General features: G+C 35.5%; 2 protein-coding genes across 4 annotated transcripts; one reads left to right on the top strand and one right to left on the bottom strand.

Annotated features, from left to right (window-relative positions):
- Positions 1-1,245: 1,245 nt before the first annotated feature.
- Positions 1,246-4,263, bottom strand: LOC111784876 (tetratricopeptide repeat protein 1-like). The gene is made up of 4 exons (XM_023665418.1): positions 4,060-4,263; positions 2,575-2,701; positions 2,194-2,307; positions 1,246-1,645 (listed from the first exon to the last, which is right to left on the bottom strand). The coding sequence occupies exons 1-4, from the start codon at positions 4,159-4,161 to the stop codon at positions 1,530-1,532; spliced, it is 459 nt and encodes a 152-aa protein (XP_023521186.1). The 5' UTR covers positions 4,162-4,263; the 3' UTR covers positions 1,246-1,529.
- Positions 4,264-5,211: 948 nt separating this feature from the next.
- Positions 5,212-13,028, top strand: LOC111784879 (HD domain-containing protein 2-like). 3 transcript variants are annotated; one of them, XM_023665423.1, is made up of 8 exons: positions 5,212-5,383; positions 5,831-5,955; positions 7,933-7,970; positions 8,340-8,447; positions 8,566-8,645; positions 9,175-9,211; positions 11,871-11,912; positions 12,586-13,024. In XM_023665423.1, the coding sequence occupies exons 1-8, from the start codon at positions 5,249-5,251 to the stop codon at positions 12,687-12,689; spliced, it is 669 nt and encodes a 222-aa protein (XP_023521191.1). In that variant the 5' UTR covers positions 5,212-5,248; the 3' UTR covers positions 12,690-13,024. The 3 variants fall into 3 exon arrangements, with proteins under 3 accessions (XP_023521191.1, XP_023521192.1, XP_023521190.1); XM_023665424.1 differs by lacking the exons at positions 5,212-5,383; positions 5,831-5,955 and adding exons at positions 7,091-7,230; positions 7,678-7,802 and having other exon boundaries at positions 12,597-13,028; XM_023665422.1 differs by lacking the exons at positions 5,212-5,383; positions 5,831-5,955 and adding exons at positions 7,091-7,230; positions 7,678-7,802.
- The last annotated feature ends 1,906 nt before the right edge of the window (positions 13,029-14,934 follow it).

Raw genomic sequence — 14,934 nt, 5'->3', positions numbered from 1 at the left:
TATAAATAATAATAATAATCCTAACTTACTTTCGTTCAAATTAGATCTTTTATAAAAATAAAAATAAAAATAAAATAATGTTTGGTTAAAAAATACTCCTTAAACTTTCTAAAATTACATTAGTACCCTTACCTTTTAAATAAAAAAAAGATTCGTCTCCGTTCATTGTTTCCATCTATATCCTAATACTTTCCTATTAAGGTAATATAGGTTATATAGCAATAAAAAATAATAATAATAATAATAGTCGAGTTATCCGTTGACTTTTTATGACCTAAATATTTTAACAATGTTCGAGGTTAGAAATTGAGTTTGTGTTAATGTGCATTTTGGGTTTAATATATAAAAAAAATTGACACGTTAAAATTTGAGTCATAATTTTGAGGACAATTCTGTAGCAATGAATTGTTGATTTTTATTTTTATTTTTTAGTTTAGATTAGGGTATTTGTCATGATTAGGTAAAAAAAAGTCTATCATTGTAGATGATATTCCTTTTTAGGTCGTTGTTTTAAAAAATAATCATATTAGTTAGCTTTTACCGTTGTGAAATGAAATATTTTGTGATGAATTTAATCGGTTTAGGTTTAGAAAAGTAGAGATGTCCATTTTATTTATAGAGATGTCCGAAAGGGAAGACGGGTTTTGTGATGAATTTAATCGGTTTAGGTTTAGAAAAGTAGAGATGTCCATTTTATTTATAGAGATGTCCAAAAGGGAAGACGGGAAATTAAGGAGGGATTGGAAAACATTTTTCGGGACAGTAGTATATTCCCTATTCCTGTTCTTGCCCAATTCCCGCATAAACAAGCCAGGACAGTATTATTATATTCTCTATCTCCATCCTTGCCCAATTCCCGCATAAACGAACCGAGACAATCTATCACCGTCCTAGCCCAATTCCCGCATAAACGAGCTGAAACAGTATTGTATTCTCTATCCTCGTCGTTGCCCCATTCCCTCGGCCGCTTAAATGTATTTTCTGTCTATATTAAAAAAAATGTTATTGGGAAGAAAGTCAATTTTGTCCCAATTTAACAAGATGAATCAATTTTTACCCAACACTTTGATGGAATGTGTACATAGAAATTAATCTCTTAAACTTACAAGTGCTGTAATTTTAAAAATTTTATTCCATTTCTGCTAATTCATCTTATATTTTAAACAAATAGAGAGGTAAAATCTCTAAGAATTCATTAATGTCAATTAAGTCAAGATTTGCACTAATTAAACTTAGTTAATGCACTTCACTGAAACTCACAAATCACCCTTGAACTAAACAAATCAGCAAAGTCTACAATCATAAGGTACAACCAACAAATAAAGCAGCATGCAGGGGAAACACAGCAGCAATTTGCCATCTGAAAGATCAAGTAAACTATACCCCCAAATTTTAACACTACCATCAATTATATTCATTAAATCCTGGAATGAACAACGCCCGGTACAAACGGGTATCGATTTTTATTCTTTTTCCGTATACTATTCTCTTACCATCGTCGTCGTAAATACAAATCGGGTAAAGCCAAGCTATTGTTGGAATGAAATCGAATAGGAACCAGTATTTGGGTCTTTGACAGCCTTGAAGTTGTCCACGCTCATGCCAAAACGACCCAACAAAGAATTGCCCATGTCTTTTAACTTTCCTGCTCAAACAGAAGCATTGCAAATTCATGAATAGGGTCAAAAAATATCGACTTGGAAGACGAAGTAATTGTTCGAACGACATCCAATGTGTATTCACTCGTCTAGNTGCCCATGTCTTTTAACTTTCCTGCTCAAACAGAAGCATTGCAGATTCATGAATAGGGTCAAAAAATATCGACTTAGAAGACGAAGTAATTGTTCGAAGGACATCTTAATGCACAAAATGCAGTAATTACGAGTTTAAAGTTTGTTTAACATAAAGATTATATATGTAAAAAAGTTAGAATGAAAAAACTCGATTGGCGCTGCCATGGTTCTTTGTTAGCGCGTAGCAACATCCATCGAGAAATAACGACTACTTCGCATGCATGTGGCTAATCTTTGAACGGTAGGGAAGCAGATTCTAAAACAAAGAATAATGAAATATGATACCGAAAAGATTTTTAAAACAGTATAATGCCANGAACGGTAGGGAAGCAGATTCTAAAACAAAGAATAATGAAATACGATACTGAAAAGACTTTTAAAACAGTATAATGCTGCGTACCAATCATCTCTTCTTTCATCTTTTCTCGTTTTTGTTCGGCTAATGGTTCAAGGCGACGGATGGCCTTCTTAGCTTGGTCATTTGACGAGTCCAATTCCAATATCTTTTTCATATCTGTAAATAGATAAGATATATGTTGGAAGGAAGATTACTACAACAGTTCCAGAACAAAATGGAAAGCTCTAAAGAAAACAACTGCAGGCAAGATTGACCATTTTAAGGTAACATAAGCAAAGCAAAGTNTCATATCTGTAAATAGATAAGATATATGTTGGAAGGAAGATTAATACAACAGTTCCAGAACAAAATGGAAAGCTGTAAAGAAAACAACTGCAGGCAAGATTGACCATTTTAAGGTAACATAAGCAAAGCAAAGTTTACCATGAATGGCCTCCTCAAAGTGTTCAAGCTTCTCGTGAGCCTCTCCTCTTCTAGACAAAGCTTTGACATATGCAGGATTGATTTCAATTGCCTTTGAGCATGCTTTGATCGTCTCATCATATTTTTCCTTAAAACAAATTATGTTCAAGATAATCACTACGTGATACAAACATACATTATCCTGCTGATGAGAAGAAAAAATGCATGTGGAATTAAAGCAAAACCTCACAAGAAAGGTCTAGATTCAATCCATCTTAATTGAAAAATGGAAGCAATCAGACCAAAATAATGTTTAGCGAACAAATTAAGTTCACAAGACAGCCAAAATTCAGATGCATGCACTAAGAAGTTAAAATATACATGCATAATATTAATATTTAGTGACAAAGGAGAAATTTGAGGCATGTGAACAGAACAAATACNTTGCCTTTGAGCATGCTTTGATCGTCTCATCATATTTTTCCTTCAAATTATGTTCAAGATAATCAGTGCAATCAGACTGAAATAATGTTTAGCGAACGAATTAAGTTCACAAGACAGCCAAAATTCAGATGCATGAACTAAGAAGTTAAAATATACATGCATAATATTAATATTTAGTGACAAAGGAGAAATTTGAGGCATGTGAACAGAACAAATACATCCTCAAGGCCTTGGCTTTTTGAAGGATCATAATTTTCATGCGATAGCCCTCCCGACTTCAGTTTATTTATGTATTTATTTTTAATGGGTTCAACTTAGATATCGAAATCATTAATGCCGAGCGTAGACGAGGCTTCTACTTGAAATTGGGCAAAAGTATTCCAAAAGACCTCCCCAAGTCAAAAAATCACAGAGTAATTATAAAATATTTGTCCATCATCCCCCAAGAAGAAGCAGCTAACAGTATCCTAGAAATAATAGTAGCTTATATCTATCCCGATTAAGAGTTTTCAACTCCTTTCTAGCCCGAAGACTAGGCATTAATCGGCAAAGTCCAGAGATCCTACACAACGAGTTTGAAAGAATGACCACATGATATCAGAAAAAATGAATCTTTCACATGGAGAGGTAATTTCAAATTTGTACTTTCAGGTCATTCAAAAGCTTCTGTTTCCAATTTAAAAGAGGGAGGAGGAGAGAAAGCAACAGCACATCCCCCAAATTATTCAAGGTCTTCACAAAATTGCACATGTTCCTATATTTATGAATGGAAATTTCAATAAATCACCATCTTTCTGGGTTGGTGATTATTGAAGCCACTCATAATAGCCTCAAGATTAACAAAAACTGAAATTGGGACTAACAACAGCATCCGTGTAGAAATTAAGCATGCTAACGTAAGATCGCATAGATCATTAAAATTGGACGTGTAACCCTCTAGTGACATTCGTAAAGACATAAAAAATATGAATATGGCTGTAATGCATAAAAAAAAAATGGAGAAAAATATATAAACAAGAAAACACAAGGCAGTCTTTTTCATTTCAGATCGAGAAAACATACTAGTTTCAGAAAACACACGCCACGGTTTGCATGGCATATGGACTGTAACTCCGCTGCAGAGGGCATGTCCGGAGCAATGTTCAAAGCACGATCATACTCCATTATTGCTTCCTCATATTTCCCTTCTCCAAACAGTTTATTGCCCGCCAACTTTGCATTATTTGCTTCAGCCAAGGCTTTCTGCCAGATATGTAATAGAAGGATTCAGATCCACACGACTAAAGGAAAAACGAACCAAGAAAATTTTAAGATTGCATAAAGAACGAACGTATCATGACAATAACAAAATTTTAATAGCTTAGATATCCATTTACCAATTACTTATTTCTAGATAAAAGAGACCCGTTTCTCATAATTAGAGGAAAAAAATCAACGAGAGCTGTACAAGAATCATGTCGGTAGGTCATGTTNTTACCACCGAGCTACTCTATGGCACAATGAGAGCGAGCGTTACAAGACGAGTGTCTCGGACGACTTCCTTTGAAATGAATTTTTTAAAGACAGTGTTGACATTGCGCCCCACCCCATTTGTCGAAGGTTGGTTGTGCACTCGCTATTTGGTATAGAGTCCATAAATGATACGACACGGACATGAGATGGTCCAATACCTCGATAGAAATCGGATAGATGGATATTCGGGAGATCCCGATGAGATGAACAATACATGGGACCGTTTTCGATGAACATGTCTGAGTAAGCTACGATGATCGATGATATCCTAGGACTTGAGATGGTATCATGACATGAAGATCATGTGATTGGGAATCTAGATGACATAATTGAGACTCGCGTGCACAAGAGAGACCATGGGCATAGTAGAGACAAGGTCAAGTCGGGATGACTTGACTTAGTATAGAGTCAAGTCAAACAGAGTCACAAACGATTGAACATGTATGCACGGGCGCACGTATGTAGCCGAACCAGCTTGAATTCTACACGAGCTGTGTTCTGTTGGTGAAGACAAACCTCACGTAAGGTTCAACAAATCCACAAAGACGGATAGAAAATGTATATGGGACTTGGATTTCCGTTAAAGCTTGTAATGAGTGTGTCAAAATCATGACGCCGCACGGTTGAAAATGTATGATCTCACTCCTTGTTGCACTCGGGACAAACCAACCAACCAAATTAACTATTTTAAATTTCTTTTAAACTCGAGAGCTTAACTCTCTTGTGCTCTCCTTCGTTTATGGCAACTGAAGAAGCTCCTTCCTCCTCGACGCCCGTCGACGGCGGCGCTGCTCTTAACCCTCCTCCTTCCTCCGACATAGCAGCTTCAGCTTCTTCGGCTATTGATTTTCTCACCCTCTGTCAGCGCCTCAAGGTAACCTTAAATGCTGCCATTCAAACAATGCATTTTCTAGTTTCAAGTTGTTTGATGGGTGGTTTCCTCGCTAGAAATGTGAGGGAAAGGGATACAAAAATGGAACCAGAGTTTCAAGTTGTTTGATGGATTTAAAGCATTAACCAATTTATCTATGGTTTCTTTGCTCTGTGTTTGGATGAATATCTAGGGCGAGTATTGTCGATTTTTCTGTATTTCTCGAGTAATGGATGAAATATCTAGGGCGAGTATTGTCGATTTTTCTGTATTTCTCGAGTAATGGATGATGTTCATTCCCATTTTCCTGTTTAAAGGTTGGGGTCTGTATTTCTCCTATTCATTTATAGCTTGATTGTCAATAAACTAAACGGAAATCTGGTTTATGTTATTTATTTTCCAGTTTTCAAGTGTTGTTTGATCATGCCATTTTATTTCAATCTGAATTAGACTACGAAAAGAACTGGCTGGGTTCGTAGAAGAGTCAAGGATCCCGAATCCATAGCAGATCATATGTACCGAATGGGAGTAATGGCGCTCATTAGTTCGGATATTCCGGGCATCGATAGAGACAAGTTTGTTATTCCTAACATTTTATGATCAGCTCTTATGATTATGTTTCACTCTTCATCATTGTCANTCACCCACGAATCAACAAAATTCTAAGATTTTGGAACGATTTGGTTCTCAGATTCTGGGTTTTAGGGAGAGAAGACGAGACTCTGCGTTTATAAATTTGTTGCAAGAAACGAAGACAATTTCATTCCAGAAGCCTCTTTATAGATTCTTTTTGGACTTTGGGCCTTTCAGTGTTCTTCATAATATTGGGCTGAGTTAGGCCCAATTTTACTTTTTCTGGGCCGTGTTCTTTAATAGTATATTGGGCTGAGTTAGGCCCAATTTACTGTCTACTCTACAAGGATGGGAAATGCACCCGTTACCACCGAGCTACTCTATGGCACAATGAGAGCGAGCGTTACAAGACGAGTGTCTCGGACGACTTCCTTTGAAATGAATTTTTTAAAGACAGTGTTGACATTGCGCCCCACCCCATTTGTCGAAGGTTGGTTGTGCACTCGCTATTTGGTATAGAGTCCATAAATGATACGACACGGACATGAGATGGTCCAATACCTCGATAGAAATCGGATAGATGGATATTCGGGAGATCCCGATGAGATGAACAATACATGGGACCGTTTTCGATGAACATGTCTGAGTAAGCTACGATGATCGATGATATCCTAGGACTTGAGATGGTATCATGACATGAAGATCATGTGATTGGGAATCTAGATGACATAATTGAGACTCGCGTGCACAAGAGAGACCATGGGCATAGTAGAGACAAGGTCAAGTCGGGATGACTTGACTTAGTATAGAGTCAAGTCAAACAGAGTCACAAACGATTGAACATGTATGCACGGGCGCACGTATGTAGCCGAACCAGCTTGAATTCTACACGAGCTGTGTTCTGTTGGTGAAGACAAACCTCACGTAAGGTTCAACAAATCCACAAAGACGGATAGAAAATGTATATGGGACTTGGATTTCCGTTAAAGCTTGTAATGAGTGTGTCAAAATCATGACGCCGCACGGTTGAAAATGTATGATCTCACTCCTTGTTGCACTCGGGACAAACCAACCAACCAAATTAACTATTTTAAATTTCTTTTAAACTCGAGAGCTTAACTCTCTTGTGCTCTCCTTCGTTTATGGCAACTGAAGAAGCTCCTTCCTCCTCGACGCCCGTCGACGGCGGCGCTGCTCTTAACCCTCCTCCTTCCTCCGACATAGCAGCTTCAGCTTCTTCGGCTATTGATTTTCTCACCCTCTGTCAGCGCCTCAAGGTAACCTTAAATGCTGCCATTCAAACAATGCATTTTCTAGTTTCAAGTTGTTTGATGGGTGGTTTCCTCGCTAGAAATGTGAGGGAAAGGGATACAAAAATGGAACCAGAGTTTCAAGTTGTTTGATGGATTTAAAGCATTAACCAATTTATCTATGGTTTCTTTGCTCTGTGTTTGGATGAATATCTAGGGCGAGTATTGTCGATTTTTCTGTATTTCTCGAGTAATGGATGAAATATCTAGGGCGAGTATTGTCGATTTTTCTGTATTTCTCGAGTAATGGATGATGTTCATTCCCATTTTCCTGTTTAAAGGTTGGGGTCTGTATTTCTCCTATTCATTTATAGCTTGATTGTCAATAAACTAAACGGAAATCTGGTTTATGTTATTTATTTTCCAGTTTTCAAGTGTTGTTTGATCATGCCATTTTATTTCAATCTGAATTAGACTACGAAAAGAACTGGCTGGGTTCGTAGAAGAGTCAAGGATCCCGAATCCATAGCAGATCATATGTACCGAATGGGAGTAATGGCGCTCATTAGTTCGGATATTCCGGGCATCGATAGAGACAAGTTTGTTATTCCTAACATTTTATGATCAGCTCTTATGATTATGTTTCACTCTTCATCATTGTCATTGTTTTCGGCCCCTTGTACTGTTGTGTGGAAGGTGTTTTGATGCTATATTTATGTATATCTTCAGGTGTATAAAAATGGCAATTGTACATGACATTGCAGAAGGTGAGTTATAATTTCTTGTCCTTCCTTTATTGTTTTATGTTTCAATGTCATTTGGACTTAATTAGCCTTACAAGAGACAGCGATAACATCTTTTGTCTAATGTTGGATTAGAACGATATCAATATTGCCTAGATATTTGTCTGAAACAAACTTCATGTTCTTGGGATTAATTTTTCTTTGAACTCCAATTTTATTTCTTCTAGTTTGATAATTTCTCCAAAAGTGTAACATTGAAAGGCGAGATAAATATATAGCCTTGAAAAGGATTAGAAGTCAATCTATGTAGGCATCCAACCATATTCATCTTGAATTGTTGGGAGTGCTGCTATTAAATAAAAAATTTCAATGACTTGCATATCATTTGAACAGCAATTGTTGGTGACATTACCCCATTTGATGGGGTTTCAAAGTTGGAAAAGAGTAGACGAGAACAAGAAGCATTAGACCACATGTGCAAAGTGCTTGGTGGTTCAAGAGGTATGCCATTCAGTCATTTATTTTGAGATTCTAGGGGTCAGGATACATTTTTCCTGCATGCATCATGGTTTGTCTGTCAACACCTTTTTTCTTATAAAAATATGTGTGAAAATTGCAGCCAAGGAAATAGGTGAATTGTGGATGGAGTATGAAAATAACAGTTCACCAGAAGCTAAAATTGTGAAGGATCTTGATAAGGTCAGCTACGTAAGCTTAGAAAGTTACGAAAGTAAGCTCGATGCTTAATACTTGCTATGTTTTTTCTCTTCTTGACACCAATGATGTTTTTTTTTTCTGTTGTTCTTTCAAACAAGCATCTTGCACATATGCTATATGCGTTCGACACAATAATTATATCATTTATAATCAAAATTATTTATCAATATATAAATTCTAAAAATGGAAATGCTAAGATAAATAAATTCTCATCTACCTTAGCTGATTATTATTGGCAGTAGACTGTGAAGTTAGCTCATAGCCTATAATGGATAAAAAAATGTAGCTGGCAGCTGTGGCAGTTGTTGGTTCATGAAAAATTTTGCGAGAGAAATAGGGTACGATAAGATATTTTTATTTTCCCACGTGAGGATCGTTGAAATGTATTTAACAGTGTGACGAGGAAGTACACATGGTAGGCGTATTTGATAATTACGCTTGATAGCAAAGAAGTTCTTGTTTGATGCTCATCACGGTTAACCTTTATTTACTTTTTCATGGTTTTCTACAGGTGGAGATGATTCTTCAAGCTTTGGAATATGAAAGTGGTTAGTCTTCTTTTCCTGACATCTATTAACACATTTTTTCTTGTTTGACATATTTCTCAAAAGCAGCTGCTTTCTTTAATGGATAGTATATGTCAAATTTGAAAGGTTAAATATGAGAGGAAACTACAAATTTTGTTATGACATTTGTATGCAAAGTAACAGCGGTTTGTTGAAGTCTTTAAATCCTATTGGCGAGGGCCATGATTAGTTTAAATGCTTGCAAGTATGTATCGTGGAAACTTAGTGATACATAATTGAAACATAATTCATTTAAGAAACTTGCTTAACCACTGAAAGTTGGGTAAATTAAGAGGATGATTTTGTGCTCTTTTCCCTTCATATTTATAGCTGGTTCATCTCATAAACTGCATCCATCAAGAATAACATGAAAAAAGGAGAAAAGCAGATTTTCTTTCCTACATTTGTGAAACTAACAAGAATCTTAGTAAGATCAATTGGACGTTTTGTTTTGTTCTTTGAAGTATAGAAAGGCCGAATACAAAGGGTAAATAAAGGGCTTTTAAGTTGGAAGCGAAGACTTAAGCATCAACCACCTTCAATCTGCAGACAATGCAATCTTCTTCTCTGATTTGTCAGATGTCTCCTCCAAAAAAAATATGATTGAGACAGTAAAAACCTTAAAAGTTTCTCCTTCTCTGATTTGTCAGATGTCTCCTCCAAAAAAACATGATTGAGACAGTAAAAACCTTAAAAGTTTCTCCGGACAAAATATCTCCAAAAAAATAAAGATTATGGGCTATATGTTAGCACAAAAATTATCAATGACCTTGCAGGAGATACGGCTGTAAAATGGGTTAATGAACGAATATGTATCTAGAATTACCCTTAAAAGGGACCACAATCCTTCTCATTCTGGAAAACCATTATTTAAAATATAGAAATAAGATTATCCACATGGTCATCATGCTACACTTCTAAAGGGAGAAGGCTCTCCCTAATACAAGCCACGTTGTCCAACCTCTCCACTTATTATATGTCTCTATTTGAAATTCCACAAAAAAGTGGCTACGAATATAGAAAGATCAAAAACTATTTGTGGAAAGATGGTCCACACCTTATCCGATGGAATACCATAAACCTCCTAGCAGAAAAGGTAGGACTTGGTCTATTTTCGATAAAGGAGAAGAATAAAGATCTTCTCGCCAAATGGATATGGAGATATAATCACGAAGAAAGCGCATTGTGAAGAAAACTTATAAATGTCAAATATACTCCTACATCATATACAAATTGATCCCCTTCTTCTTCTAAAAAGGGGCCATGGAAAAACACCAAAACCCCATCACTAGCCGAATTTGCCATAGGGTGGGTGATGGAGGAAGCACATCTTTTGGACCGATCCCTCGATTGGAAACATCATGCTAGTCTTGCGGTATCCACTTCTGTATAGACTCTCTCATAGCAAAATGGTCACGATCCAATAAATATGCAATGATGTCAACAAATTCTAGGACCTAAGGCTTGGTAGGAACCTAAAGGATAACGAAACTACGAAATGAGATGAATTAAGACTTGACCTCGCCTCAGTTGCATTGTCTAAAGAAGTAGATTCATTGACATTGCTTTCTAGCCATGACGGGGTCTTCTCTACAAAATCTTTGATGATGAACATAGGGAAAGAAGTAGATGCAATAAACTTCACGCTAGCAAAGACAGTATGGAAAGGAAATTACCTTAAAAGGACGAAGTTCTTGTTTTGAAATAACGCATAAAACCATTAGCACGATTGAAAATCTACAAAAAAAAAAAAAAAGAAAAAAAAGAATGCCTATATGACTCTAGTTCCAAAGTTGCTGCCCACTATGCAAGAAAGATAAGAAATCACAAAACCATTCATTTATGCCATGCACATGCGCTTAAAATTTCTGAAAAGGATCTTCAATAGCTACGGATGACATCTCACTTTTCTCAGGAAGGTAATAGATTTATTGGACATGGCCTTGACATACCACCCCTTCAAGAATGCAAAAGTCTTGCTATGGAAAAATCTCATTATGACTTTCTTTTGGATATGTGAAAAGAGAGAAATTAAAGAGTATTCACACAGAAGGCACAAGCTTATACTATGCTCTTCGACAATATTGTTTACCACGCTATATCTGGGTTAAATTGTTTAATATTTTTGCTTCCTATAGTCATACCTCCCTCATTGTAAATTGGAAAGGTTTTTTTAAAATATCATGGAAAACACATCCTTTTTGTAAATTTCAAACATCAATAAAATTGTTTCTAAGAAAAAGAAAAAAAAAAAAAAAAACTTGTACCTTCACCGGCCAATAAATTTCTTACCCACCATAATCAGTAAATGAGTATCACAAATATTTCAGTCTTCACAATATTTTTGTTTCTTTCATTTATGTTCTGAAGAATGTCACATGCTAATATCACAGACAGGTGGCTGATGCATCTAAACCTTCTAATCTTGGTTTCACAGCATCTTTCAGATGACCCTCTGGTTTTAACTTTTTTTGTACCTTCCAACTGGACTGACTTAATTCTTGGAATTAATATTTCCCCTGAAACTTTCAGTAGGGTCATTAGTTCATTCTTGTCTTAAATAACTCGTCTTATTAAAATCTTTTACTACGCCAAGTACTACAACTGATGATGGTAATCCAAGTTATTTGTCTGTGTGCAGAACAAGGAAAGGATTTGGATGAGTTTTTTCGGTCAACTGCGGGTACATTTATTTCTCTTCTTTGGTCTTTTATTTGGTGTATGTTTGGCATGTTTTTTTAAAAAAAGTGTTTTGAAGTGAAACATTTATTTTATAAGCACTTGAAAATTTGTGTAATCCTTACTCTAAAAGTGCTCTAGCTGCTTTTTTATCTATTTTTGGAAGCTTCTGAACCACTTTTAAGTATCGAAAATTTGGATACTTTTGGTTGGTCAAAAGCACTTCTTATCCCAATAAGCAATTTAAAGGACATGCCAAACACACACTAAGTCACTTCTTTGCTAATTTATTTCTTTTGACAAATTAAATGATCAATGCTGTTTTGTGTAAAAGTAGTATCTCATAAAAGAGGTATAACGAACACGAATACTTGTTCTTGTCCAGCCTTTCCTGTCTGTCTATTCAGCTATTGTGATCTAAACCATACGATTTAGACCCCAATGGGGCCAACCCCATTATCGGTCGACATACTAAATATGTTTCTTTTTTTCTTTTCTTTTTGACAAATCAAGTGACATTTATGTAAACCCCATACTAGTTACCAAAGTAAGCCATCTTTCTGTTCTTAAGTAGTAAACTGTACATTTCAAAATTAATTTAAATTAGTCCTGGGTTTCTTGTGTTGGTCATTTCTTATTCCACTTGTAGAACCCTACTTATTCCATTAAGCACGTAGGGAAGTTTCAGACCGAGCTGGGACGATCTTGGGCGTCTGAGGTAATATCAAGGAGAAGAAGGGATATCGATGATGGGCCCACAGTCAAAATTTCAGAGAATTAACATGCCAATTCACAGCCCAAGAATTGAGGTTACTGTTTATTTGGCAACACATTTGATTTCTAATATTTGATTTTCGATTTTCTATTTTCTTTGATCATTTTAAGCAGATTTTTTTGTTGAATTGCAAGAATACATCATCATGCTCTAAGGCCAACATGTCTAAATTATGGTTTCTATATAGCCTACTCAATGCTCGAGTTAGATGTTGTCTGGTGGGTAAGGATTAGGGAAAATGGCACATTGGTACAAGTAGAAGAATTGTTACACGTTTCAAGTGTGAGTAGTAATTTTATTCTATATGTACCAAAAGTCGAGATTGTGAGATCTTTTCTTGATTCCTACGTGCCTTCATTATATTTCTATGATCCTTTCCTTGTTTCTTTCTGTTGATTAAGAAGCAATTTGGAATTGGGTTCCATGTGGAGGAACCTCTTCTTGGCGGAAAGGAATGTTTCCTTGGGAGACTTTATATTCTCTAAAGTATGATAATGCCAAAGGTGAACATGACATTTGCTAATATTTCGAGTGGAATGCACATGACGTGGACATGATTGCACATTGCTCATTAAGCGTGCACACAACGAGCAAAGGGAAGAGAGAGGATGTAAGATCCTACATTGGTTGGAGAGGGAAACGGAGCATTCTTTACCAGGGNACAATGAGCAAAGGGAAGAGAGAGGATGTAAGATCCTACATTGTTTGGAGAGGGAAACGGAGCATTCTTTACCAGGACGTGGAAACCTCTCCCTAGCAGACACGTTTTAAAACCTTGAGGGGAAGCCTAGAAGGAAAAGCCCAAAGAGGATAATATATGCTAGCGGTGAGCTTAAACCGTTACCAAAGAGGTTATACTTGGATTGATTAGGGACGTTTGAGTTTGAATTGATTTTAGGGCGTGTTCGGCTTCGTGAGCCTAACCCTATTTAAAGTTCTTCGAGGTACACGTTTGAGTTTGAGTATGTAGCATAAAGATGGATGATTTTACCTACTACAATGCTTTAGAATACCAATATATATTGTTCTTAGTACTTTTATAAACTAGATGAATAGATCTCCAATAGAAGACATTGTTACAATTTCAAGCAAAGAGAGAGTTCACCTATTGCCAAAGGTCATTTTATAAGGGACTTTGGCTTATTCTAATCTCAACTATACCTAAACTAAAAGGATAATCCTATTTTATAAGATAGGATTTGTTGTCTTGAACCTTTATGCTTTTAAGTCTTTTCAATTTTTTTATATCGGTCGTTTGGCGACGTTCTTGTAGTGGTGTACATGAGTTGGGTTGGCTACCTGCATGAACTGAATACTCACAACCCGACCCTCTATTTTCAGGTTGGGTTGGGGTTTGGTAGTCGAGTAGTTCAATTTTTCTTACTTATTTTTAAACCTTCTATGTATCTACAATACACGTCATATTAATAACTAAGATTTCATAAAACTCAAATATCAAACATTCATAAGTTATAATACATCACATCAAGTGATCTTCATCTTCATAACAATTATAGAAGCTCGGGTGTATACAAGTTGGATTGGGAGAATTTTTTGGACCAACTCAAAATTAGTCGATCCAAACTGAATTTTTCCGACTCCAAAAATTCAATCCCACCCAAATTGATGAGGTAAAAAACTAGTTCAACCTAACCTTTACGGTTTGGGTTGGGTAGTCAGGTTGTTCGAGTTATTGAATTAAAACTCTCTTAAGTTCTTGTCGTAAACTTTAATTATATATATATATATATATATATATATATATATCTTCAATATAACATAATAATATTTGAAAAAGAAAAAATACGAACTAAAAAGGCAATGAGACTTTTTCGATAAGGACTAATATTTTAAAATGTTTTATTCAAACTTTTTTTTTGTACAACGAGTACTCTAAATTATTTAACCTGCACCCAATATTTTTTATCCGTTCTATTATTTAAGTATGAACTATCAAATTATGTTTCGTATTATATTAATTAATAACAAACATAATTTTGACTATGGTTGATTTTAAAATATTAAGTTTAGATTTTAGATTCTTTTTTAAAGCATAAATTTCAAATTTTATTCCATAAATATTATTTTCCCTTTTTTTTTCTCTTATTAAAAAAATTAAATAAAGTTTTTTTCCATCCCCACACGTCCTCCACTCATTGGTTAAATAAAAAAATATTTATTGGAATTATATAATATATAACGACAATAAAATCGACCGATAAATGCCACGTTTCAAAATAACAAAAGATAG

The sequence above is a fragment of the Cucurbita pepo genome, unplaced genomic scaffold (genome assembly GCF_002806865.2).
Source record: "Cucurbita pepo subsp. pepo cultivar mu-cu-16 unplaced genomic scaffold, ASM280686v2 Cp4.1_scaffold000289, whole genome shotgun sequence".
Taxonomy (NCBI): domain Eukaryota; kingdom Viridiplantae; phylum Streptophyta; class Magnoliopsida; order Cucurbitales; family Cucurbitaceae; genus Cucurbita; species Cucurbita pepo.
This window is presented reverse-complemented; position numbering and strand designations above follow the sequence as displayed.

What these genes read in the sequence shown, in the direction of transcription:
- LOC111784879 (XM_023665423.1), top strand. Translation starts at nt 5,249, where the DNA reads ATGGCAACTGAAGAAGCTCCTTCCTCCTCGACGCCCGTCGACGGCGGC. An exon ending in AGCTTTGGAATATGAAAGTG is followed by an intron (nt 9,212 to 11,870) that starts GTTAGTCTTCTT and finishes GTCTGTGTGCAG; the next exon opens with AACAAGGAAAGGATTTGGAT. An exon ending in GTTTTTTCGGTCAACTGCGG is followed by an intron (nt 11,913 to 12,585) that starts GTACATTTATTT and finishes TTAAGCACGTAG; the next exon opens with GGAAGTTTCAGACCGAGCTG.
- LOC111784876 (XM_023665418.1), bottom strand. Translation starts at nt 4,161, where the DNA reads ATGGAGTATGATCGTGCTTTGAACATTGCTCCGGACATGCCCTCTGCA. An exon ending in GCGTGTGTTTTCTGAAACTA is followed by an intron (nt 2,702 to 4,059) that starts GTATGTTTTCTC and finishes ATTTGTTTTAAG; the next exon opens with GAAAAATATGATGAGACGAT. An exon ending in GATGAAAGAAGAGATGATTG is followed by an intron (nt 1,646 to 2,193) that starts GTACGCAGCATT and finishes CTGTTTGAGCAG; the next exon opens with GAAAGTTAAAAGACATGGGC.